This window comes from Drosophila subpulchrella, chromosome X (genome assembly GCF_014743375.2).
Source record: "Drosophila subpulchrella strain 33 F10 #4 breed RU33 chromosome X, RU_Dsub_v1.1 Primary Assembly, whole genome shotgun sequence".
Lineage (NCBI taxonomy): Eukaryota > Metazoa > Arthropoda > Insecta > Diptera > Drosophilidae > Drosophila > Drosophila subpulchrella.
The window spans coordinates 17,363,501-17,389,989 of record NC_050613.1 but is presented as its reverse complement, the minus strand read 5'-3'; the positions used below and the strand labels follow the sequence as shown (position 1 = coordinate 17,389,989).

The following is a 26,489-nucleotide window of genomic DNA, read 5'->3' as shown; positions in this document are numbered from 1 at the left end:
GTAAGCTTATGCTTCGCTTACCACCTTTACTGTCATAACTTAAATGATCTGTGATTTTTAATGGAAAATAAGTCGATAATATTATATCATAGGGCATCCCCAGTTCGATCTTTCTTCACCTGTCAAGTGTTTTTCACTTCGCAGCTCGTTTTGGGGCTCGAACTTTACAAATTTCCTGCGCGTGCGCAAAGTGTCTCAGCTCTCTGATCTTTTCAGTGCACTCAGCTGTGTGATCCAGTGCTTGAAATCAAAATGAAAATCAAAATCAAACTCAAAACTTAATCAATGCGCGCGCTTTTGGTGTAAATGGCTTCGGTGCCAGGTTTATCGAAGGCAGGTTTATTTTATCTATCTCACTTTTGTGCAACTGCCGCTCAGATATTTTTGCACAGTTGCAGTTTTGCAGTTGAAGTTGCAATCGTCCGGCCGGCGGCACGTTTTTGTCAGGGTTGCCAGCGTGAGTTCATTTTAATTGCCAGCACATTCCGTTGTCCACACACAGATACTCACTATTCACTACTCACAACTCACAACTCACTACGCGCTCATTCGGGCCAATAGACTTCGGATAGCCACCACTATCTAAGGAGCTTTGTAATGAGCGGGGATTGAAATTGCTGGCCAGCATTTGTGCCTGATTGGCTTACCCCCAGCACAGGCAGGAACTTCACAAATCTGCTGCCATAATGATCTCAAATGACTGGTCAGAAGTTCATTAAACTCTGTCTGCAACAGGAAATATTTGCATCAATTGCATCACCACTTTGAGATAGAAGAAATGAGATGAATAAAATAAATACACATATCAGTAACTTCTAAACACTTCAACAAAATTCAACTGATTAGAAAATCTGTAATTATGTTATTGAAGCAGAGAATAAAAATGTAGGGTCTCCTCAAAGATTTAAGATAATAAACTTAAATATAGTCTGTATTTTAAAATATCCAACTAAGTACACATAATGTTATGCCCAAAGACAGTCCACCATTTACATATGCTAAAGGGTATTCAATTGTACTGTATTCCCAAACTATCTTCGATTTATCTCTGATGTTCATAATTGATTCGCTGTGCAGCTCTCTCTATTTCGGCTTGGTTAATTTCTGCTCGCGAGAATGGGGTTTTCTCTGTGTTTTTGCCAATTCTGTCACATTTGGCGGCGAACAAATTAATTTCTGCGCCTACATGCACTAATTGACTCGCATATGGGCGTCTGTCTGATCTGCGGCGGCGTTTAGTAATCCCCAAGAAATACAGGCGGGGGTAGCAAACAAAAAACTGTTCACACAGTTGGGAAAGTTACTACTTTTTATACTCTGCTCGAGGGTATTGAATATTTGACGAACTGTTCGTAATTATTGTGAATTTTAACAATCTATAAAAACAATTGGGAAATAATGGAGCCATTTTGGGTTAATTTTTCATCATTGATTTGTAAATGCCAGGGAAAGTTTTTAATGAAAAAAAAATGTTGGTATAATCCGCTAATGCTCTTAGTTTTTTGTAATATTTGAAAAACATGTTTTTAAAGCTAATTAAGGTATAATTTAAGGGAGAATACACCGCATTTACATACTACCCAGATACTTGGTATCAATGCCTGCTCATCTTTCGCTGCCCACACAAAAGCGAACAAAAGACGCTGGCAAGACGCAGCTTGACCTACAAATGGCTTAATAGATAGGAAAAGCCGACACCCTTACACCTGGTTGAATGCCACATGGGTGACATGGGACACGGGGGAATAAGGAGAACTTGGGGAGACATGCAACATGGAACCGAAGCAGATCAAGTGCACACGTGAGAACATTCACACATGGACACTGGCACGCAGCAAATGCAAATGGTTAATTAGAAATCAATTGAAACGTATATGTGCTCGTAATTGGCCAACGCCTGCAAACTGCCAACTGCAACTGAGAACCGCCAACTGCGACCCAAATACGCCACCAATTGGATGTGGCATGCAAACTGCGACGACAAACCAGTTTGGACTATGCCCCCGCCCCTGCCCCTGGATCCCCATCCACATTCATAGTCCAACTTCACCAGCTAGAACTTCCCAAAGTTGCATTTTCTCAAGCTCAAATCAAATTTTAGAGAAACTTTTATAGTTCTCAAAATTCTTAAATAAGTTAAAATGTTATTATTTTTAGGAAAATATTAGATTGAGTTATACTAAATTTATTTTTCTGTGGCGATTTTTAGACTCTAGGGTCTAGACTCTTGAAAAATTGCAGTCTGCTCGTAAACACTAGAAAATCCACGCTCATTGATTTCGAAAGCAACAAAAGGTGTTCGTTCAACGAGTTAACTAATCGGCACTTGTGTATGAATGAAGTGTCAAAAGTACTGCAGCCATAATACGATTATTTAACGTCTTTTCCGTATCCACATACTTATTTAACAAGAAACTATGGTTGCTATAGAGTGAAGTGGCTCGACAATGAGATACCTTCCATTTAAGTTACCCCCTACAAAGTAATCATATCCCAAAATACCATTTTTGATTAAAGAATTTAGTTTTTGGATGGTTTCTTATAAGATCCTTACTTTAGTGCCGATGTAAATGCAAGGAAGAATTGCTATTTGTTCTCTACCTGTTATTCTTAGAAAACTTGTTTGCTGGAAAATTGTAGGAAGTGGTTCTTTTGTGATTCTTCGGTCGGCTTCAATGGCAAGCTCACTTGCACTTTTTTTTGTGTTGATCCGATGTTCAGAGACTGTTGTCAGGCAATTTAGCTCACTTCGCAGAAGGTTAGAGGCAACTGACTCTTTGGGCAGCTCTTCGCCTTATCGCCCGCCGCAGGTTTCTCATTTTTATTTGTATCTTTTTCCTTGTATTTTATTTATTTTATTTCTGCGGGTCTGGGGTTGAGGTTGCACTCACAGCCGCGTCAATGCACAATTTGCATGCATGTCACGTTCCCTGCAACGATGACGGCTTCGTCACCTGGCCAACGCACAGCCCCCCAGAAGAGCAACAAGAATTTGTACATTTCAGGCAGGGATAGTACAAAAAACAAGCCATACAAGCGGATCGGTTTAGCAAAAGACATGTGGAGATACCCTTTTTATGTGAACATGATATTGCATTAAAGAAATCTTTATATAAAAAATCGTTTTATAATAATAATATGATTTGTCTTTTGTGTTTAGTTTTATCACAATTATTCATAAGTTGTTATTTAACAAGCCGCATATTTTTCTTGTTATCTCAACTTTCAAGTCATATACAGTGGTCGGCATAAGTATTTTGACAAAATAAAAGTTAAGTATACTCATAACTTGAATTTACTTCTTGTAAACTATAGGCATCAATGGAAAGGTAATTTCAATGCCGTTTGAATGATACAATACATTTCTTTACCCATTCAGTACTTATTGAAAAGGACAAATTTGTGTAAATCAACTTTTAAATTTTTTTTTCAAACTTTTTTCCTCGACTTGAAAACTTAAACTTTTTGATGCAAAAAGTTTCTTCAAACAAAAATAATAGTAACTGCAAAAAGAATTTTTCAAAAATCATTTTCCTTATATTTTTTATGATTTTTTGAAGGTGACAATGTCGGAAAAAATTTGTATGAAAAAGAGAAAAATATGGCTCAAATGCCTGTTTTTAAGCATTTTCAAAAATTCATAAAAAATATAAGCAAAATGATTTTTGAAAAATTCTTTTTGCAGTTACTATTGTTTTTGTTTGAAGAAACTTTTTGCATCAAAAAATTTAAGTTTTCAAGACGAGGAAAAAAGTTTTTTTTTTAAATTTCAAAGTTGATTTACACAAATTCGTCCTTTTCAATAAGTACTGAATGGGTAAAGAAATGTATTGTATCATTCAAACGGCATTGAAATTACCTTTCCATTGATGCCTATAGTTTACAAGAAGTAAATTCAAGTTATGAGTATACTTAACTTTTATTTTGTCAAAATACTTATGCCGACCACTGTAAGTATTCGTTGTTACTTTGTTTTAGTACTCTATTTGTAGCAATCGTGAGCGAAATATTTAACCCGTAGAAAACAAAACTTTTAAACGAAAATGTGGGCAGTCAATTAGGAATCTTTGGCCATGTTTTTGTCGACTGGCGCCTTGATTTACGATTTTTAAGAATGTCAAAATAGAAAATAAAATGTTACGATATTATTAATGCAGATCGATTAGTTTATGTTGTGATTCTAAGACAGAAATTTTACTTTTGATTTTAAATGTTCAAAAATATAATTTTTTTAGTGTTTTATTGGGTTTGATCAGTTTTGATTTGCGAAATGTCCCTAAAAATGTTTGTTAATTTAAAAAAAATAGTTAAAAACCCTTTGATTTGGAGGATTCTATATTTTTTTGACTATTTTTTTCCAGTGAGGGCCTGCTGGTGTTGCATCGGCTGTGAGCAACGCGGCTTTGTGTAAATTGGCAGTGCGTACCGAGGCAACAATAAGAGCTTCTGCATCTGTGAGACTGTGGTCACAGTTCATTGAACCGTTAGAACACACTTTGCCTTGCCGCAAAGATGCTGAGGAAGATGCATCCCGAAGATATGGATGGAGTCCATGTGCCTGTAGATGCTGCACAGACAAAATATGGCACGCTCTCGAGATTGTGCGACATTTTCCATTTCGATATATCAACTGATAGTTACAAACATAATTACAAAATCAATATTCTTCATAAGGAAGAACACTTCGGTTAAGAACATATCTATGAAATTTTTGTGTTTTAGAACTTCAAAATATCCACTAAATATAGCTGATGAGTAACGCTAACGAGCATCTATCCATATTTTTAAGATGTGTCAAAAATTGCTGACTTATGCGGAATGCTGACAATCGTATATATATTATTCTAAACAAGAAAATATGCTAGTTTCAGCAATACGAAGCTTATATACCCTAGCACTTATAAACAAAATGAATTTCTATAATATAATTGGATGATATTTATATTATAATGGAATATTATATTATCTCTATCCCAATATTGTGAGAATAGTTTATTTAAAATGTAATATTTTAATTATATAAAAATTGAATACAATCTTGTTAAATTTTTTTTGGCAATCCAAATTTCTTTCATTCCTCACAACCATTAAAACTCTAGCTTGTCAAAGTCATGTTCCCTTCTCGTTTATTTATTGTTATTATTTGTTTAGCTTGTTATTGAGCTTATTTTTTACTGTGTGCCCATGCCAATGATTCTGGAGGTGCCTTGGTGGTTCAGACAAACACTTTAGAGCGTGTCAACAGAGGCACCACCGAGCCAGAAAACCGATGCTTTCAGTGCTTTCGGGGAGGGGAGGTGCTGACGATGATCTGGCAGCGTTGCGAAATGTGAGTTCTGCTTGGGCTGGCCAAATAAATAATCTTGGTGATATTATATCGAGAACTACCAAGGTAAATGATTCACAATAATTTATACATTATATGATGATAATAATGATATGTCATCGTTTTGTATTTCAAGATTTCAGAACATTGTATATAACGTTTCAAAGACTATCGTTACTTTTTCTACGATTTGTGTATTTTTGAAATCTTAAAAAGAAATCCCTAATGCATTCCTTATATACATTTTATTTTGCCACAAAATCTGACCCCAAGGACAAGTCGTTGTGGACTTTGTCCCTCAAGGAGTCTTTTGTATTTATGGCCCTCGAAACGCTAAAATCCGTGGGTGGCCGTTGGGTCATCAGACGCACATGTTTGGAATCCCCACCAACCCACTTGACCCACATCCTTGAACTCTAAACTGAAAACGCGCTTTCGGCGACCCTTTTTTGTGGATAAACACTAAGTGAAATATTTATGAAATCGAGCACAGCATTATGAACCTAAGGCGCAGCCCAGAGAAAATGCATGTGAAGAGGCCGCATTGTTCGTGTGAACATTGTGCTAGCGACACCGAAGGCCAAGAAGGCCAATGCACCAAGTGTTATTACCAATATGCGATGTGGGCCCGCCACATCAAAGCACAATTCAGCGGAAGAGCGGTTGACTGGAGCAGCATTCGAGGGGCATCCTCCCCAGGGAGATCATCGCCGCGAAGCCATCGTGAAGACCATTTAAAAATAGCAAATCCAAACGAATCCCAGCGTTTTACGGAGGCTTGTCGCATGTCTCAGTGCCGCCGCTATTCGTTTGGAGGCCGAGAACAGAAATACAAATAAATGAAAAGGAAAATCAGCGGGGAGAACGGAAAAACATGTGTCAGCTGCACCGCACACACCGATTTCAAAGCCCATTGCCAATGATGTGCGATGGGCTTGAAGATCGTAAGGAAATAATATTAAGTATTCGTAATATTTATATTTGAAGTCCCTATAAGAGAACTGAGAGAAGCACAATACAAAAGGTAATACAAGCGGTCATATAAAGAGCTTTACAATTATACAAAAATATCATCGAAAAATTTATAAGCAATAAAATGATATTGTACCTACATTTTAAAAAAAGTATGACAACTTTTAATCTTATACAATCATTGCTCTGGATTGGAGGTTTTACCAAAAAATTTTACAGAAATTAACTGGTTTTATTATAGAATTATAGAATTATAAACATACATATCTTATATTCTTCCAAATATTATAGATCCCCATTTTGGTATCTGAATTATTTACTTAATATCTCTTTAATTTCTGATTATTGTTCATTTTCTGTGATTTTACTTTGTTGTTTATAGTTTGGTTTTATAGGATTGGTTTTACAACAATATTATTTTTTGTACATATTCTTCTTCCCATTTAATCATACTTTGTTGAATTGTCATTTTAATTGACGTAGTATACATTATTTTTGCTACGATCTCCTTGATTGCTATACATTTAAAACTTTTGATTAATTTCTTTAGTGGATGTATCTTGGATTTTATATTTTATTCTTTTTTCTATTCTATCTTTATAATTCCACTAAAATTCCGACTTTCATTAACACTTTTTTGAAACCATCTAATTCCCATTCTATGATTTTATTTAAATGTTTGGAATTTCTTAGATACAAGTAACGTATCTTGTAAGTTCAAAAGTATCTTATAGTTTGATATGGCAAAGGAAATCCCGCAAGGCAAACTTATAAACTCACCCAAAAAGCAACAACGATTGTGTTGCAAGTTGCAAGTTGACTTCTTTGGTTCTTCTTTGGTTCCTGGTTCCGTATCTACCGTTGTTGTTGTTCTTGCTGTGGGCTTAAGATGCATAGATGGAGAAAAAGAGATAAAGATGAGGGGAGAGCGATTTGGAGAGTGGCGAGCGAGTGAGAGAGCAGGAGAGGAGCGGTAATTGAATGTTTGGCTTTTAATTAAGAAGAAGAATTGTGGCACCCACGCCATGTGGGCGGCGGGGGCGTGGCAGCCGCTTATTTTGTTTTCTTCGGCTCGTTCTTCTCTCTCCCCCTCTCTCTCTCTTGCTGCTCTCTTTTTTTGGTTATCTAATCCAAGGGATTGGATTGACCCTTTGGGGCAGGTGACATTTTGCGAGTTTTGCTCATTTTGCGACTCTTTTTTTTTTGGAGGAAGCAACTGCAAAAGCGGAAGTTGTTGTTTTTTGCTGGGGCTGCCAATACCGTTATTGATTTTTTGCGGCAGCTTGTTGTTGCTGCTGCTGCTGCCGTAAGCCGAAAAAAAGGCGTGTGGCAAAGAGACAGAGGAGAAAGGCGGGGGAAGAGAGGGAAAAGGAAAGGAAAGCCAAGGAGGAGAGAGAGAAGAGGGGAAAGCCAAAAGAAAAGCGCCGCCTAAGCGCATCCATGGACAACACACACACACACACACTTGCAGGCGGAGAACAGCGAGAGGAGAGGATAACAGAGAGGGGGAGCTGGAGTAACAAGAGAGCCGAAAAACGAGTTAAGACGCAAGACAATGCAGATAAAGCCAGCAACAAAAACACGGCCAAGAACAACAACAACAACATTAGGCGTCGCGGCTCGCTCTTCCTCTTCTTCAGCAGCCACTGCATTCGTATTTTGTTTTTACGTTTTTGTTTTTTTTTCTTTAAGAAAACTCTAATTGGAATCTTTACCAGCTGGGTTTTTTAGTTTTCCCCGTCACTTCTTAAATGCGCGCGCGCATTTCCCCGACAAAAACGAAAACAAACTTTGTGTGGAAAAACCAACAACAAAAAAAGAACAACACTGGGCACCGAAAAAAAAATGTTTAAAATCGTCGCGTTACTCAACGGCTTTCCTCCGATTTCCCGACGCGTTTTCTTCGGCTTGTTTGGTTTGTTTGGCTTGTTTGGCGTGGTTTGTTTGGCTCTCGATTCGATTCGATTCGATTAGACTCGTTTCGTTCGACTCGGTTCTCGGTTCGGACTGTTCTGATTTCTGTTTTGAAAAACATCGATGTCTGCACCTCTTACGTTCTTACGTTTCTTACGTAGCTACGCAACGAACTTACAACAACAACACCAAACACAACGTAAGTGTCGGCAAAACGTAAGTTGTCAGTAAAAAAGGGAGACAGCCTCAGCGTAAGGTGTCAGTGAAAAAGGGAGATGGAAGATGTCAACAAAACGTAAGCCACCGTAAGTGTCAGTAAAAAAGCGAGACAGCCTCAGCGTAAGTGTCAGTAAAAGAGAGATGCAAGAGAGCGAAGTGAAGTTGATAGACCAAAGCTCTTTGCAGATATCGATACCCAGGGCGACTATCGATGGTTTCAGCTGACTAAGAAATTTAAATGAAAGCTTTTTCTAACCGAAATGTTTTGGTTTTCTAACAAATATGTTATGGTACTAGAATTTTAAGCAGTGGCATTAGATCTAACTAAGTATTTATATGTAAAATGTATTTTATTTAATATTTAAACATTTTTCAAAACGTAATTTCTTAAATTTTTAGCCTCTTTTGTAATATGTATATTTTATATGATTATTACAACGCAGTGATTGGTTTCTTATGTATGAGTATTTATTTATATATTGATAATTATCTAGTATTTGAGTTTTGCATTGGATATTTTTGTATCTCGCTGTTCTACCGCCCAAAAGAAATTTAAAAAAAAATTTTAACGATTAATAACCCATACTCAAAATATGAAAGAAGTGGCTATATATCTAAAATAAGCTATGATTAGTTGAGTCGAAGAACAAGATCGATTAAAAACAAATTGTTATTGCCCGTTAAATGCTTGCTTTGCCTTTATATGCAAAATATTTATGTTACTGATGTTGTGAAATTTTTAGGTAAAGTTGAGTTGATAAAAATGCAATAAACGTTTGCGTTATGACGGCCATTTGAAGTCGAAATGTTAAATATTAATTCAACTCGTATTTTTAATACAAAATACAGAAACCGTTATGATACTTTGAAACTAAGCTTAAAAATAAATTTAAATATACCAAATATCGGCTTAAGGACTATCGAGATTTTGCCAGCTCTAGCGAGAAAAGAAAGCTTTAACTTTAAAAATTTAAAAACGGTTAAATTAGAGTGAACCAAAACTCAATTTTTAGTAGCCCATAAATTGACTTATCGTTTAATTTATTTTTTTAGTAAAAATTTAACAAGCCTACCCTCTTTTTATGTCACCCATAATTAAGTTTAAAAAAAGGTGATCCAAAATTGCACCCTTCATACCCATAACTTAGTTCATTTTACCCCAATTTGCATACCCAGAACATGAAATAAAACAACAGGTCTTGTATAATACACTTCATATATTCTTTATGCAGGTATTAATACATGTATGCAAGTATTTAACACTCAGTGGCGCACTCAGAAGAAGACCGGAGGGTTCTGGCCACATAATATTTCAAAATTCTCCATAAACTATTATTGCTTAAGGTGTTTTCCTCGCCACTTTCCACCAAACCCTGCTTTCTTATTCTGCGCACGCCACATTTACCATAATTTGTACAATCGTATGTATTTTTTTTGTGGGTTTTTGTAAATCTTCTTGCTGAATGTTTAGCTCATACACACTAAAACTATTAAACTGATTTCGTTTGTTGACTAGCATTTAGTTATTTGCTTTTTGTAAACAGCATAAAATGTAACTTTCTTATTTATGTATATGCCTCCAAGTAAACTAAATTATTGCACATTTTATTTAGGATTAGAACATAGTTTGCCACACGTGCCTGAGTGCGTTGGTGTGGATTTAAAAGATTCCTGCGGGCTGATCGGATCCGATTGGATTGATGTCTTTAATGATATGTACGCTACGTTTTTGACTAATTGGATTCAAGAGTTAAGATCGATGCCCGAATACTCATAGAGTAAAATTTTGCCATAATTCATAGTAAATATAGTTGCAGTGATGGGTTCTGCCTTTGCCTGCACTCGAAAGTGAAAAACGTAACGCTTTCGAATTTGATGAAAGGATGTTTCTAAAAAATATGACAAACTTTGCATTTTCGACTTAAAGGGCTATCTTTTTCTCTATATAAAACATCTACACATCTTTATAGTTTATAAAACAAAGCTAATTCCGTAATTCCTTAAAAATTTTGGAACTGCCAACATATATGGATTTCACATATAACATAGATTTGAACAACATTACGAATATTAAGTTGAAAATGTTATTTTCCCATCACTGCATTATTTGTGTGTGTGAGTGAAAGTGAGGGCGTTTTGGTGTTTATCTAAGTGTAGGGTATCTCGCTGTCGGTTCAAAACAGCAAGGCTCCAACCACATTAAGTGCCTGATGGTGTTGCTTTTGCTGTTGTTGTTGTTGCTGCTGCTGCTGTTGTTGTTGTTGTTGTTGGTGGTGTGTGTGATACATGCTTGTGGTTGTTGTTGGCGATTTGAGTTCTTCCACTATAATGGCACCGTTCTCATCCACCAAGTGATTTAATAGTAAATTCTCAACCTGCTCATCGGACAGTAGCTCTTTAGGCTCTGAAGATCTGTAAAGTTAGGTTAGTTTCTATGTAGTAGGCTTCACTTTTGGGGAGTTAAAAGAACTCAAAACGGTGACTCGACAGAAATAAGTATGATTTAAAGTGATTGATAGGATAGGTACATAAATTGTCATTACTAGGACTAACACGTAAAACAAATATAGTCGAATTTTGGACGACTTAAAACAACCCAGTACTCAGTTTGATTGTTATAAATAGGTAATGTTCGTTAGGTAATGTTACAAATTACAAATAAAAGTAGTCTTAACTTAAAATAGAAGCTAAGAAGCAAAAACTTTCATTTCAAGAAGTTTTGGGATCTTTAAGGGTATATGACAGTTTTTCTTTAATCAGTTTTTAAGAAAGCTTTACAAGGTATATACGTTCTATAAGAATTTGTACTTTGGAATATCATTCAGAAAACAGAACTTCATTTGAAAGATCTCAAACATGTTGATATCTATCAAGTGCTCCTAACTCAAATACAGTAAACTCAAAAGCTAGAGTACTGGGTTCTCAAAAATAAAAGTCACATTCAATTAGACAGAGAGGGTGATATGTGGATGACTCAGCTTAGAGGGAGAAAGCAATGGTGTGGATAGATAGCGATTTAAGGCTAAGGTTAATGAGAGGAAAAGTTCCGAACTAAAAACACAACAGATATTTTTCGATTTTGGTTTTTGCGTTCTGAGCAGTACATACAGAATCTGTGGTTAAAAGCGAGTGTGCGTTCGTGCTTGTTGTTGTTGTAGTTGTTGTTGTTGTTCTTGATGTTGCTGTAGTTGTTGTTTGATTTTGATTTTAGTTGTTGATGTTGTTGTTGCAGTTAGTGGTGAAAGTTATATTGAGTGAGAATCAAAGTAGCAAAAGCAGAGACCAAATCAAAGCAGCCAATTATTCGTATTAGTATTATTATTAGTAGGTATTCAAATTTAGCAGTTGTTGATTGTAGTTGTTTTGTTTTTTTTTTTTTTTTGGTTGGTAGGTTGGATTAGATGGGTGCAAAAATATTGCGCTGATCATCGCTGTTTCGGTTGGGTATTACAAGTACATATAAATATATATATTTCGATATTCAAATTGAAATTCAAATTCGGTTTCTGATACGGATTCGGATTCTGATACGGATTTCTGATACGGATTCAAATGAGCTTGGTGAGGCGGCTCTGCAGCGAGTTGAGCAGACTGCGACCGCCACCCCTGGGCCCATTACCGTCTACTGACCTGCTGAAGAGGAAAAAGTCACCGGCACCGCCGCCACCGGAGGATGCACCTCCTCCTCCTCCTCTTCCATCTCCTCCTCCTCCTAAGCCGCCGAAAGGGCCACCACTGCCTCCGCCGCTGGACACAGCCAACGAGTCCGTCGCGCCGCCCAGCAGCGCCTCGCCCTCGGCTCCACCACATCCATCGCCGCCCATCTCCGATTCGCTGTTCCGTCGCTCCAGGCTGCGTCCCACCTTCTGGAACCCGTAGCTAAACACATCCTTCACCTTGTCACCGGCATCGATCAGCAGATCCAGGCTCTGCCGCCGTCCGCTGCCCTTGAAGCTATTCGAGCGCGAAAGCCACTGGCTGAGGCTCTGCTTCCGGCTCATCTGCTGACCAGCTCCTCCTCCGCCGCCTCCTCCTCCGCTCGAGGCACTGCTGTCATCCTGGAATATCGTCGTGCAGGTGACCTTGCGTTTGGGCTCATCGGACGACGAGGTCGAGTGCTGCGACTGGGCATCCGCATCCAGATGGCTCCGCCCCAGACCCAGTCCCATGCCGCCGGCCATGCCGCCCGTGCTCTCCAGGCCCTGCTGCTCGAGGAGCGACTGATTCGAGTAGCTGGAACTGGTGCTATCCGAATGCGATAGCCGGATCTCCGTCCACTGTTCGATATCGTTGTCCGCCGGCGCTCCGCCGGCCGATGTCGAGACGGAAGCGGATCCCGAGGCCAGGGAACCGCTGCCCGACTTCACCTCGTAGGGGGCATGCAGGCCCAGCGGCCCCAGACCGGCCTCCCCATCCGCGGCACCGGTGCTGGCCGACTTGTGCATGCCGCCGGCCAGTTTCTGGGGGAAGGTGAGCACCGCCTCGAAGTCGGTCAGCAGATGGGGGCACTCGTGGTGGCCCAGGCGATCCGGCATGCGCAGGTACTCCTCCTCCTCCTCCTCGGCATCCGCCTCCTGTTGCGACGAGGGTGCGCCCTGGGGGGAGCTCCTTTCCTGGCCCGCCGACAAAGTGTCCACCACGTCCACCTGGCGCAACATGGCCTCGTAGTTGAGCAGGTTGTTGCGCTGCTGGCGCTGCCGGTGGATGTCCTCGGAGATCTGCTCCAGGTTCTTCAGAGCCTCGTTGTACGTTAGCTTCGCCGCACTGACCTTCGCCTCCAGCTCGTTGACCCGCGTCTTCTGGGCCTTCAGCAGTCCATTGTAGTTGGCCCGCGTCTCGTAGTACGGCCTGTTCGATACGATATCGAATGGAATGGAATGCAATGGAATGGGATCGGATTGGATGCCATCGGTTCGGATTAGTGGTGCTGCCGGTTACTTGGAGCCAAATCGGCGATACTCACGAACAGAGGGTACAATACAAAGCGTGCATAATGCTAAAATATCTCAACAAAAGTAAATTGCGCTTGAGCTGCAATCTAAAAGAAAGGAAAAAAAGAACGGAAGAGAGAGCAGTCCGCCGGGAAAATACGGAGCCAAGAACAAAATAAAAAGGTATAAACAAATTAGAATTAAATAAACGAGGAGAAAACTTAAAAGTTAAGATAAACTGAATGAAAAACAAGAAAAGCTTAACCTCGGCGATGGCCCGAAATTTATAACTCCCGACAATTTGGGTTATTTTTAGGATCAAAACTATTTTGTTAGTAAAAATGACATGATATCCTTAGGTTCTAACGTTTTTTATAAATTTCAGTACTTTTAGTCTTGAAAAAAATATTTAATTAAAATTAAAAAAAAAAAAATATTATAATTATATAACTAAGGCTACCTAAAAATGCCTAAGCATTTTTTATTAAATCTGTTATTAAAATACTTTATAATATTCTGTTCATATCAAAATTTTCGGTTTCTTTTTTTAAGATAAAGTATAATAATGTAAAAATTATAAAAATGAACTATATATGGAAAATAAATAGACCTAACATTTCTTTTTAAGCCTTATAACTAAATTACGTTCATATCAACAACTTTGAATATGATATCATATCATATCATATCATTTTTCTTAGAGATTTCCAATGACATTTCCACATTTTTAAAGACTATACTTAGATTTTGAAAGAATGTACCGGGGCTATAAAGTTTTCTGGGTCACCAGAACTGGTTTTTCTGAGAAACCTCCCATTAAATTGACCTAGTTACCCTCCCCCCACTGGGTTATCCAAAAGGACACCCCTTGGACGTTACCTGGAGGCCCTGAGCGCCTGCTTGAGCTGCCCCTGGAGTTTGCCGACCCGGTTGTTGGCCACCTCCAGCTTCAGCTGGCACATCTTGAGGGCGTTGCGGGTGTCGGTGACCTCCAGCTGGGACTGGTTGACCTTGCTGGCGGCGTGGCTGAGCATCTCCTGGCAGGCGGTGTCCAGCGTTGACTTCTCGCCCAGGCCCTGCTCGGCCAGGTAGACCATCTCCTTGGCGGCGGCATGTATGGACTTGGCCTTCTCGTGATTGGCGGCCGCCAGTTGCGTTTCCTTGGCCAGCTGGGCGGCATAGATGCGGGACTCGTAGTAGGGCTTGGCGGCATCGATGGAGTTGCCCAGCTTGTGGGCGGCGGCCTTGATCCGCACCACACTCTCGGCCAGCAGGCGCTTGAACTCGCACTTGGACTCCTGCTTTCCCGGGGGGATGGGCGGTGGATGATGGAGATGGCAAGCAATACGGGTTTATAATTGGGGTAACTGGGGAAAAATCAATACTCGCCCACTCACATCGAGCTCCACCTCGTAGCGATTGATGTTGTCCGTGGCGGAGTTGAGCTTCTCCAGCTCCACCTGCGGATCAGCCAAGGATCAGTTGGAGTCTATGGTGCACTAAAGATAGCTAGATATATGGGGGGTATCCCACCTGAACCCTCGGATCCACGGGCGTGTTGCTTTCCGTTGACATGACTGCTGATTCTTGGGCGATCCCGCGATTTCACCGTGGCGTGCTGTGGATGCAGTGCAGCAATGGGGGACAGCGGGTGTGTTCAGCGGGTCAGTTTCTGATGCCAATTCGAATCGATTCCATTTCCACGGCACATCGCAAGTTGGTCAAGCAAATCGCAAATCAATTGGAATTGGGGAATGGATGCGAGCTTTTGCAGCGTTTGTTGTTGCGCAGTTTTGGCCAGCAGGAAAAAAGCTCCCGTCAGCTGCTCGGTGCCGTTACTAGGCGAAACTATCGATAACTTCTGTTATCGCGATTATTTCAAATGACCTATATAATTTAAGCGCATTTTGTTGGATTAGAATATATAATTTTTTAAATAAGAAAATGATTTTTATTTTGAAAAATGTATTAAAAAAGGTGTTTAGCATATATTTTTGATTTTGTTTAGTAAAAAAGTTATTTTGAAATGGAAAATAAAACTTATTTATCAATTTGTATTATACAAATTATAGATGTAACTTATAATACTAAATTATGGGACCTCTGAAATGGTTAGTCATAGGAATGGTTTTAATGGAAAATCCAACACACTATATACATAAAATACCTTAAGAAAATACAAGATATAGCCCACGCTTTATTAGCTTACATACATTTGTGTACATTTTAGATCTTTAAATGTAGGAAACTTGTTTTTCTAAATAAACTGATATTTAAAAACAACTTAAAACCACCGCCATAAGACCTAATACTTACTTTTATTTAAGAAGGGGCTTAAAAAAGTATTCCTGTACCCTTTTATTAAACTTGTTTCTTAGTTCCAACACATTTTGCTAAAATATTTATACATATAGATAAGCTTATAATTATTAAAAAGATAATAGATACATTTAAAAGTTCCCGAGGATTGACTATCGGAACTAAAAGCTCGATGGTATTTGGCAGGCCCAAATTTCCGATACATCCGTGTTATCGTTATCGTTAACCCAGCTGCTGGCCATAAAGGAAGTTCATTCGACTTGAGTCCAAATAAAAATAAACCGATCCGATCCCAGCGGAGATGCAGTCGCGCAGCAAGTCCGAGATGAAGCCCATAAGAAAGGAGATCCTCAATCCGGGCAACAGCTACATCGAGCTGACCCCGGGCACCAGGGTGAGTCTCCAGATCCGCAGGAATTGCAACTTTTGCAGCAGGAGCAGCGCATAGCTGGGGGAAATTGGGCCAAGGACATGCCTCGGTGGGTGGTGCACCTGCCTACCTATCCTCATAGCCCCCTTTTCCCCATTCACCCCCTTTCAGGTGAAGTTCCACTTCCAGACGCGCAGGGCCGGCGACACTCGCATCATCGACGACAGCCGCAAGATGGAGAAGCCCATGGAGCTGGTGCTGGGCAAGAAGTTCAAGCTGGAGGTCTGGGAGCTGATTGTGCAGCAGATGTCCCTCAACGAGGTGGCCAAGTTCACTGTGCACAAGTCGGTAAGATATTGGTTAGAGTTCCCATATGTAATCCGATCCCGATTGACCTACTTTTCCTGCTGCTTCCGCCCACAGCTCTGCGCCCAGTATCCGTTCATATCGAAAACGCTGCGCGACATTGGCAAGAAGCCCGAGGAGCGACGCCACTGCTGCGGCATGACGCTGCAGAACGAGGGCATTGGTTACCCCGATCTTGACGAGCTACTCCAGCATCCCTCCGAGCTGGAGTTCATCATCGAGCTGATCTCCATCGAGCTGCCCGAGCAGTATGAGAAGGAGCGCTGGCAGATGTCCGACGATGAGAAGATGCTGGCCACCAGCACGCTGCGCGAGCGTGGCAACAATTTCTACAAGGCCAGCAGGTTCACGGAGGCGGAGACCTGCTACCGCGAGGCCGTGGGCATTGTGGAGCAGCTGATGCTGAAGGAGAAGCCCCACGACGAGGAGTGGCAAGAGCTGGCGGCCATCAAGACGCCGCTGCTGCTCAACTATGCGCAATGCCGGCTGATAGCTGGCGACTACTATGCCGTGATCGAGCACTGCAACGAGGTGCTCACCCTGGATCCGCGCAATGTGAAGGCTCTGTTCCGGCGGGCCAAGGCTCATGCTGGCGCCTGGAATCCGGCCCAGGCACGTCGCGACTTCCTCGACGCTCTGGCACTGGATGCCACCCTAAAGACGACCGTGTCGAAGGAGCTGAAGTCCATTGAGGATCAGCAGCAGGCCCGTAACGTCCAGGATCGCATTCATATGCAGAAGCTCTTCTAGAACATAAGTTGCGTCAACGTGCTGCTCATGCTGCTCGTCTATTGGAGCAGCTACCTGCAGCGCTAGCAGTACCTGTCCCTGCCCCCCATCCTGTTGCTGGCCGTCAGCTTTGCCCACTGCCTCGTGCTGCTCTGCTCGCTGGCCAACCTATTCCTCTGCTGCTGGACGCTCAAGAAGCTGCTGCGGGCACTGCGGCTGGCCAGCCGGTGACCAGAGGCAAGAGAACACAATCAACTTAGGTACGACCTCATTCTGTGAGAGCTGCATTTCGGAACACTATACACTATATACTATACTATGCTCATCCCTCGCCTCGAATCACGTTCATTTTCCACGCTGTAGGCTAAAATCTCGAAGTATATTGTAAATGTAACATCCAGATGGATGGATGATGTATACATGGTGTGTAAGATGTTGTTCACGTAGCGTTTACCAAAACAGGAATCAAATGTCCATAGTCGTATCTGTATGTTTGTATAATGTTTATCCACATATGCGATATTTACCCGTAGCTAGAATCTACTCTAAGTCTAGACAAATTCTATATAAGATGTAATAAATGTGCTTGATGCTGTCTAATTGTTAAATGTAGTACGCGATAAGAATGCGTAATAAAATGCATTAGCATAAGGTATTAAATTGTGTAAAATAAATGTGTGTACCCTTCTCAACTAACAGCAATTTGTTCTAACCTTTTTAGGGGTTTTAAAAGATAAATAATAATGGGCAGAGTTATAATTTGCGGTTGGTGGTTAGCTGACCGACATAAAATTATCGTATCAATTATGTTGAAATACTTTCCAAGATAAACTTTTATATAGGACATAGGTTTATAAAGAAAAATAATATTATTCAGAAAAGTTATGGTCTTCTAATTGTTCGAAATTTAAAATGGAAACCATATATTCCATATTTTCTTATAGTTCTTTAGGTCCTGGAATTCATAGGGTTGTGGTTTTATAAACTTGACTTTAAACTGATCAAAACTATACATACATATATCTTCTTAAGATCTCGATGTTCATACAGTTTTGGCCATATAAACTAGGTTAGGATTAAAAATATATCTTCTTAGTATCTAAATATCAATAGTATGCCTCTCCAGATCACCAAGATCCTACGTTATTGACCATATAACCTTGACTTTTACATATAACCAGGGTTATACATCTTCCTAATACCTAAGTAACAACACCAAAACCCCATTTTAATATTAAGTTCGATTTACTAATTAAAAATCACGATTAAGCGGCATCGTTAACGATTAATATACACAATAAATACACGAAGATTACGGGCTAGGAAAATCTTTGGAGACCATTAAGTATGTGGATGCGTATGTCGGGCCTACAGCCGCCACAGCCGGCTGCTGTTGCCCCCGGTGGCGCCCTCGGCCTCGCCGCGCAGCTTGTTGTCGTCGGTGCGCCAAACGAAGGGCTCCAGCCGGTCCTCGTCGTCCAGGAAGTTGTTGATCGCCTCCAGGCTGGCAATGTTCTCGTGCAGCAGCGAATTGCAGCGGCTCAGCTGATGCGACACGCTGCGTATCTTGGCGAACTGCTCCGCGTACGAGGCGTACGTCTTCTGCATGTCCACGAATCCGGCGAAGAGTGTGGTGATCGAGTTGCTCACCACCTTGGTGCGCTCCACCAAATGATTCTGTTCGCTGGCCACATAGCTGGCGCACAGATTCAGATGCGTCTGCATGCGGGCACATATGTTGACCAAATGCTGCGAATGCAGTCGCTCTAGAATCTCTGCATCTCGCGTATATGTGGCCGAGGCTATGGACTCCCTCAGCACGGGCAGGAACTGCGGAATGTTGCGCAGCCGGGCCAAATCGAGATCCACATCCTCGCCAGCATCGCTGGCACCGGGACGCACGATCACAATGTTGTGACTGGAGGCGGTGGACTGCGGTCGCTTGGGCTTGATGGCACTGGTGATTCCACCGGGATGCGACTTCCTGGCCGCCGCCCGGCTGGCGCTGCTCTGCTGCAGCATGTGTGCCGGCTTGCTGCGGATCTTGGGTGAGTCGCCGATGGGCCGGTCCGTGTAGGAGACATATGGCAGGTCGGAGCAGACGCTTAGCGGCGGCGAGGGCGGGCGGCTCAGTTCGGAACCGCCGGGCGAGGCTGCCTCGGCGATGATCTGCTTGCTAGCTATCACTATGCTGGCGCCGGATGCTGCTCCAATTGCTGGATTGCCAGGTAATCCTCCAACTCCGATTCCAACTCCTCCTGCCGCCTGCTGGCGATGCCCGACTCCGCGTCGCTTGTTGGCCGCCGCCGTGGCCGCCAGCATCATGTCGACGGCTCCTGGCCCGCCGGCCTGGCCAATGCCCAGCGGCTGGCGCCCATCGAAGATCTCGTGCCCATCGGCCTCCGCCCGCTGCTGCGAGTGCTCGGCGCCCATTTATCGATCCGATTGCTGCGCGTCCCCAACTGCAAATCCTCGAAGGTTGCTCCTTGGTCGCTGGCCGTGTCACTGCTGCTCTCCTTGGCACACCTGCTGCGTCATTTCCAGCGGTCAGAGGCTGGGGATTCACTCCCAAAAACAAATCGCTGCCAAAGCCTCGCAAGAAATCCAATCCCAAGAAAGTCCCAATAAGAAACTAAAATACTTCCAATTGCAAGGGCGGAACGCACTAGTGCGTTTTTTTGGCTTCGAAAAAATACCACTGGTATTAAATACCAACTATGAGCAATACCCACTGCAGCAAATATCTGTACATTTTACATTGAGGGTATTCCCATGGAAAACAAGTTTAATGTATTTTAAAAATAAAAATATGAACTTTTAAAAATATATATTTGTGACTGTGATGAACTATCATAGCTTAATAGTTAATTAATTATAAACATTTGTTGGTATTTCAAAGTTAATCTTAACTAATATAATAATAAAATATATACAAAATCTTAGATCAACCATTATTACATTATTTATAAAAAAATGTATAATAATAGAAGAAACGTTAGAACAACATTTTAAAATGTCTGAAACTTAGAGCTTGTTTATCATAATATATTCAACAAGTTTGAATTTTAAATTTATATAATAATATATTATTCATAATTACCAAGACCTCAAGAACCCTGCATAAAAGGGTATAGAAATGTAAAATAGATAACGAAAATGATTTCTGATTGCTGGTGTTACAAGTTTAAGTTCGCGACGAGGTTTGTATACACATATAGGGTATTGACTGTATAAATAGAGAGGCGTCATAGAGGGGTAGATAAGCATACGCGATAAGTAGAAAGCGTTCTCGCTGAGCTTCCGTGTGGATTCGCCAGTGTTTTAGTGGTCGTTTCGTCGTTCTAACCGTTCGAGGTGCTAATTCAGCATCAGATAAGGTTTCGGTTTCGATTTCAGCTCGGGGAGTATTCAGCAAAGTTAGTTGCCCGACGACCGTGATCGCGATAGCAACACTTTCACCCACTAAAACGGATCTATAATGGTAAGCAGAGTTTTTAATAGAATAATCTTATCAAGCCATCAATATTAATAATCCATCAAACACAACCCACATAATTAGAATGGTCCTCTATAGTTTCCCACCCAAAAAAAACCATATAGATATCTTTGTAGATATGATCTTAGCCAAAAATGTTTTAAAGTAAAATTAAAAACGGCTTGCTTTTTTAATATAAATAAAAAAAATATGTTTTGAAAATGAATTCTAAAATAGGTAATAATATTGTTTTCTTGTTATTGACAATTGAAGTTAAAATGTTAATAGGGCTGTTATTTAAACAATTTATTGCCTGTTGGGTCAGAAAATGTAATGTAGTTGCCTGATCTTCCAGTTTTACTGATGTTGACCCAGGTCATGAATATACATTAACATTATTCATAAGTACTAGGAAAAAAGGCATCCATAATATGTGTTTTGTGAGCAAAAACAGTGTCAAAAATAGTGTGTCATGTAAATACATATATTTTTAAATAATTATTATTATATTTTCTTAAATTATTTGTATCGACTTTTTTACCTCAGGCCAAGCCACAGCACATCCTGCAGCTGAGTGAGGAGCAGCGGAGCAGCTTCGTCGGCTCCTTCGACCGGGTGCTCAGCGACATCGATGGCGTCCTGTGGACCTTGGACTACAATGTGCCGCGGGCGGCCGATGGATACGCCGCCCTCGAGCGGATCGGAAAGCACCTGACCTTCGTGACCAACAACAGTGTCCGCACGATGGACCAGTGCATCAGGCGCTTCGCCAAGATCGGGATGCAGGTGCAGCCGGAGCAGATCTGGCATCCGGCCCAGTCCATCATCAATTATCTGCGGGGCATCAACTTCCAGGGGCTCATCTACATCATCGCCAGTCCGCCGTTCAAGGCGGTGCTCCGCGAGGCGGGATTCCAGCTCCTGGATGGGGTGAGTTCTTACTAAGGATTGAGATTAAGCAGGGATCCTTTAGGATTTCTAGTGGGTGGATTGGGAATCGGGTTCTTAGTGTGCCTAGTTGGTTAAAATCGAATCAGCTCCCTAAATTTCAAGCTTCCAAGTCCAACCAATTCGCCTTTAGATCGACTATCACATTTTCCGTGTTGGGTTTTTATATATCTATGAATTTAGAATATCGTAAAAAGCCTTTAAAGTTTAATCCCTTAGCTTTGAATTTTTATTTAAAATTACATATATTTAATTGGTAAAAATTCATGTTTCCAAATCAATACTTTTTCTTTATGAATATTATTTTATTCACTTATATATAACTATGAATTTAAACCAAAGCAAAAATCGTTTAAATTCTAATTCCTCAAATTGCAGTTTATATTTTAAATATAGAATTTCTTAACTTTAATTTTTAGAAAATATATGCTTTCACATTTAACAAATTCGTCTTTAGCTTGATTATCATTTTTTTTGTATTGGAACTTTATATTTATAAGCAACAAGTTTTATTAAGCCTTACATTTTGAGTCCTTCATTTTAAAGATTTTTATTTAAAATTACTTTTTAAAAGCCTTTTTATGATTTTAATTTTATGATTTTAAGTTCTTAAAAAAAATTTGATGTATTATAAAATTTAAAAAATTCTTCCTTACAGCCCAACGCGTTCATCGAGGATAACTACGAGAGCCTGGCCAAGAACATCTTCGATAAGGAGCCGGTTCGGGCGGTCATCATCGACGTGGACTTCAACCTGAGCTCCCCGAAGATGCTGCGGGCCCATCTGTATCTGCGTCATCCGGAGTGCCTGCTGATTGAGGGCGCCACGGATCGCCTGCTGCCGGTGGCCAAGGGCGTCAATATCATCGGACCAGGTGCCTTCTCCTCCATTCTGGTGGAGACCAGTGGCCGGGAGGATAGCTGCATCACGCTGGGCAAGCCGGGACGCGAACTGGGCCATCTGATTGTGGAGCACTACAAGATCGATCAGCCCAGCCGGGTGCTCATGATCGGCGACATGTTGGCCCAGGACGTTGGCTTCGGGCGCCAGTGCGGATTCCAGACCCTGCTCGTCCTCAGCGGCGGATGCACGCTGGAGCAGCTCCTGGCGGAGACGGATCCGCGGCACATTCCGGACTTCTTTGCGGACAGCATGGCCGATGTGGCCCAGCTGCTCGGCGAGGCGCCCAAGGCGCATGTTTGAATCAGCGGAAAATCATTGGAAAAAGAAAGGAGTGCTAGGTTTACAATGTATTGGGTACCTGGTTAAATGATTCATTATTGTTATCATCACAATACCGTATTTTATTCGTTATCTGAAATATAGTTCACACTAAATAAGAAAAAAAAGGTTATACTTATATACAACTCGGGGATTGCCGGAAGGTAAAAATGGGACCATTCATGCAACTATTTGTAAATTTCATTGGAGTTGATGCAGTCATGTGCTTAATCACACCACATTTTATTGGGCGTCTGCAATAAAACTCACACCTAACAAAATAAACAAAAATACTCAGAAAAGTAGAATCGAACTATCGAATTTGGGGGGTTTTCCAGGTCTTAGTCCTAGGAAAACTATGAATATTATTACTACTTTTAATTATTTGTATGCAATTTGGAATATTTTATACAGTATGTGTACTATTTCGACAGATATAAACATATATATACATAAAAATATTTTTTAAAACGATGGGTTAATCGAATTTCCAATACATTATTTTGAAAACTTTAATTGTACGTATATAAGTATATTAAATTTTGACTCAAAGCAATTCAATTATAAATTCGAAATTCGTATAACATTTTATATTAATCCGTTATAAAGCAGAAATGCATTGTACAAACAAAATCAAATGATTTCATAAATCGTGTGGATCTTTTGGGAATATTTTATATTTCCTACACAATCATATTGAGTTTAAAAATTCAAGTTTAAATTCAAAATTCCGTATAACATTTTAAATTGATTCGTTATGAAGTAGAGATGCATTATACAAATAATTCAAATGATTTCCAAAAACTTCAGCATGATTAGATTTAGTTTGTTGTTTACTCCGACACATACTAACCTGTTGATTAAAATCTAAAACACTAATGGTTTCTTAAGATTAAAGTCCCGTGGAAAGGTGTGGCAAACACTCGAAGCGCTATCAAGTCAAATGCGTCGAGTCAGAATTACTCGATTCCGGATTTTTGGGTGCGGAGGTGGGTGCTATCTGGCCCAGGCAATCGGCCAGATAGTCGGGCATCTGGGGATGGTCAGCCGGCAGTCGCTGGACGTCCTCCAACTTTGTGCCGCCGGTGAGGACGAGGAGCGTCTGGTAGCCACTGGCGCGGGCGAATCCGATGTCGCTGGCCAGACTATCGCCCACGAAGAGCACGCGGCTGGGCGGGATTTCCGGGTGGCGATCCAGCAGGAGCCTGCGCAGATCCTCGCCTGGCTTGCCCAGAGCAGTGGGCTGACGGCCGACGGACTGGGACACCACATCGATGAAGGCTCCAGGTCCTGTTTTATAAACGATAAAGGGAAATTGTATTATATTTTAAAATGTGATACTATTGTGTGGTTAGTATTTTAGTACCTATAAAATGGTTATTAAATTCTGTGGTATTATATTTTATTTCATTAAAATTTTTTAAGGGTCCAGAACCAAAGTTTCTTTATATTTTTTAGTACTTTTGGGCCACAAAAAAGGGAAAACGGTTTTTTTTCTTTTTCATTTTTTATATTTTGGTATTTTTTTGGTATTATTTTATATTTTTTTCCATTGAAAATTTTAAAGAATTTTTTAGGATTCAGAACCCAAAGTTTTGATATATTTATGTTGAACATTTAGGTTAAAAAATATAAACCATTATTTTCGTTTTCATAATTTAATACCTAAGGATCTTGAAGGGATATCTCAAGTTATATGTTTGCTAAAATACTGTTTTATATCTTCTTTAAAAGGTAATACCTATAATCTCGCCCTTGCCGAAAGGTATAAGGGCATCTGCAGCTCCAGCGAGAAAAAGGCACTTGGGATTCTGCAGCTGGACATGGGCTCTCATCAATTTGGCAGCCGACAGATTGAAGTCCACATCGATGATGACTGCATCCACAGAGTCGCCGGAGAAGATGGCATCGTGCAGATCCTTGAGACTCCTGATGATCCCGGTACCGCTCTATGAAGATTCCTTGAAGTGATCAAGAAGCTTTCGAAGACCTTAATTTCGATCAACTCACATCTTCTGTCAGCCGAAAACCGGCAGCCACAAGGAGTTCCTTAAAAGGGGGCGTGGCCAGGCAGTATATAAGTCCCTGGAAGTTAATGGACCTCAGATGATCGCAGATAGTTTGTGCAGGATGGACGATTTGATGCTGGCGATCAGAAGAGAGAGAATACTATTAATGATATATATTTAGGATCTAACTTAAAAATACTATATTTTTATAGGGATAGAAATATATTTAATATATCTCTTATCTTGAAAGTTAGTATAATAATATAAAAATAACGCTTTTTGTTTAATTAACTTTACTTTCATATCATTACAATCCTATGATATGGATTTTAACCCCCACTTACCTCGTCAATCTTGAGGTTACCCTGTTTCTCGAACTTCTCGATGTGCTCCTTCACCGAACTGATGCTGTTGTTGGTCACAAAGGTCACCTGCTTGCCGAGGAGCTCCAAATGGGACAAGGCCTCAGCGGAACCGGGAATAAAATCCCGTAGGGGATACCAAACCACTCCTAGGGGTAGGGAGGATCCCCAATAAAGCCGGGTCTTAACTGTCTTTCCATTAACTCACCATCGCAATCGCAGAAGACCAAATCGAATGAGTCGAAGAAATCCCCGAGCTCATCTTCACTCAAAGTCTTCAGATGTTTCGCCTGGAGAAGAGTTTATACGTTATTATCTAACAGAATTGATATATTATCTTTTCCGGTTCGGCTTTATGTAAATGGAATCTAGAATGCAGGGGACCCAGCTAAGTATCATATCCAACCAGATCGATGATCTCTGTTCTATTCTTCTGCCTTCCACTCTACCCACCGAACTCATGTCGATCGAGTGATGGAATAGCGACACAAATCCGGATTTGGAGAGGTTTTGGCGAGGGATTCCGATTCCTAGCAGCTCAAGGTTCCAGTCCAGCGATGCGACTCAACCACATTGCCAGCGACAGATTTGTAACTAAGTCCAGCGAGACGAGTGTGCCTCGAGTCTGTCTGGAAGACCCAAGCCAACCAAAGAAAATTGCTCGCCATGGAAGGGGTCCGATTGCATTGCACATTCACACATTCCAAATTGCATTAGACCAGCATAGCGTTCCCTGGGTCCGGTCCGTTCAGATTGGGGGCGAACACTGCAGGGAAATATTCTCATTAGTTTAAAATGGAACAGATATTTTAAGAAAGTTACGCACCATCCAAAAAGAATATCAGAACTACAGGAATACGAATATATCTGGATCAGATACATCGTTCATGGAAGTCTGCATTACTATTTCGAGCTTTACATGTAAATACATTGATTTAAAATGGAATAGATATTAAAGAAACATCCAATCATTCCAAAAAATATCAAAACTTTTGGAATACGAAAGCAACTGGATCTAATAAATGCTTCTACAAAGTTTATTACAGTTTGCATTATCATTTTAGGCTTCAAAAACACATTCATATCATCCAAACAAATATTAAAACCACAGGAATACTAAAATAGCTGGATCTAACACCTTTTTCTACAACGTTTATATAAGTCGAAGTTATTGTTTTAGGCTTTAAATACAAATACATTGATTTAAAATGGAACAGATATTATAGCACCTTTTTAGATCATTATCATTTAGGGTTTAAGGAGAAATTATAAAAATCAAATATCAAAACTACAAGAATACTAACATATCTGGATCCTAAACGGTTAG

At 40.7% G+C, this 26,489-nt stretch overlaps 6 protein-coding genes across 20 annotated transcripts in view; 2 read left to right on the top strand and 4 right to left on the bottom strand.

Moving 5' to 3' along the window:
• The window catches only part of LOC119558084 (Ca(2+)/calmodulin-responsive adenylate cyclase), a 36,614-nt gene extending 28,318 nt beyond the window's left edge, over positions 1-8,296 (bottom strand). For 13 of the 14 annotated variants that reach the window (XM_037871266.1, XM_037871269.1, XM_037871273.1 and 10 more), the window contains exons 1-2: positions 8,014-8,296; positions 7,079-7,181 (exon numbers count right to left, since the gene is read on the bottom strand). The gene's annotated coding sequence lies outside the window, so the exon portion shown is untranslated. The remainder of the gene's footprint in view (positions 1-7,078; positions 7,182-8,013) is intronic. The other variant, XM_037871267.1, reaches the window with a different exon arrangement.
• Positions 8,297-9,630: 1,334 nt separating this feature from the next.
• LOC119556473 (SH3 domain-binding protein 5) lies at positions 9,631-15,158 on the bottom strand. 2 transcript variants are annotated; one of them, XM_037868722.1, is made up of 6 exons: positions 14,896-15,158; positions 14,760-14,822; positions 14,242-14,660; positions 13,395-13,469; positions 12,062-13,279; positions 9,631-10,843 (listed from the first exon to the last, which is right to left on the bottom strand). In XM_037868722.1, exons 1-6 carry the CDS (start codon positions 14,935-14,937, stop codon positions 10,606-10,608), a joined length of 2,055 nt encoding a protein of 684 aa, XP_037724650.1. In that variant the 5' UTR covers positions 14,938-15,158; the 3' UTR covers positions 9,631-10,605. The 2 variants fall into 2 exon arrangements, with proteins under 2 accessions (XP_037724650.1, XP_037724651.1); XM_037868723.1 differs by lacking the exon at positions 13,395-13,469 and having other exon boundaries at positions 14,896-15,157.
• A 755-nt stretch (positions 15,159-15,913) lies between these two features.
• LOC119557903 (AH receptor-interacting protein) lies at positions 15,914-17,840 on the top strand. Its single transcript, XM_037870909.1, has 3 exons — positions 15,914-16,075; positions 16,223-16,399; positions 16,475-17,840. The coding sequence occupies exons 1-3, from the start codon at positions 15,983-15,985 to the stop codon at positions 17,165-17,167; spliced, it is 963 nt and encodes a 320-aa protein (XP_037726837.1). The 5' UTR covers positions 15,914-15,982; the 3' UTR covers positions 17,168-17,840.
• A 527-nt stretch (positions 17,841-18,367) lies between these two features.
• LOC119557907 (BLOC-1-related complex subunit 5) lies at positions 18,368-19,799 on the bottom strand. Its single transcript, XM_037870913.1, has one exon. The coding sequence runs from the start codon at positions 19,577-19,579 to the stop codon at positions 18,515-18,517; it is 1,065 nt and encodes a 354-aa protein (XP_037726841.1). The 5' UTR covers positions 19,580-19,799; the 3' UTR covers positions 18,368-18,514.
• Positions 19,800-20,471: 672 nt separating this feature from the next.
• On the top strand, positions 20,472-22,919 carry LOC119557776 (pyridoxal phosphate phosphatase). Its single transcript, XM_037870676.1, has 3 exons — positions 20,472-20,627; positions 21,168-21,551; positions 22,228-22,919. The coding sequence occupies exons 1-3, from the start codon at positions 20,625-20,627 to the stop codon at positions 22,771-22,773; spliced, it is 933 nt and encodes a 310-aa protein (XP_037726604.1). The 5' UTR covers positions 20,472-20,624; the 3' UTR covers positions 22,774-22,919.
• A 17-nt stretch (positions 22,920-22,936) lies between these two features.
• On the bottom strand, positions 22,937-25,779 carry LOC119557775 (4-nitrophenylphosphatase). The gene is made up of 6 exons (XM_037870675.1): positions 25,616-25,779; positions 25,371-25,452; positions 25,145-25,311; positions 24,802-24,936; positions 24,533-24,740; positions 22,937-24,081 (listed from the first exon to the last, which is right to left on the bottom strand). The coding sequence occupies exons 1-6, from the start codon at positions 25,622-25,624 to the stop codon at positions 23,726-23,728; spliced, it is 957 nt and encodes a 318-aa protein (XP_037726603.1). The 5' UTR covers positions 25,625-25,779; the 3' UTR covers positions 22,937-23,725.
• Positions 25,780-26,489: the final 710 nt, after the last annotated feature.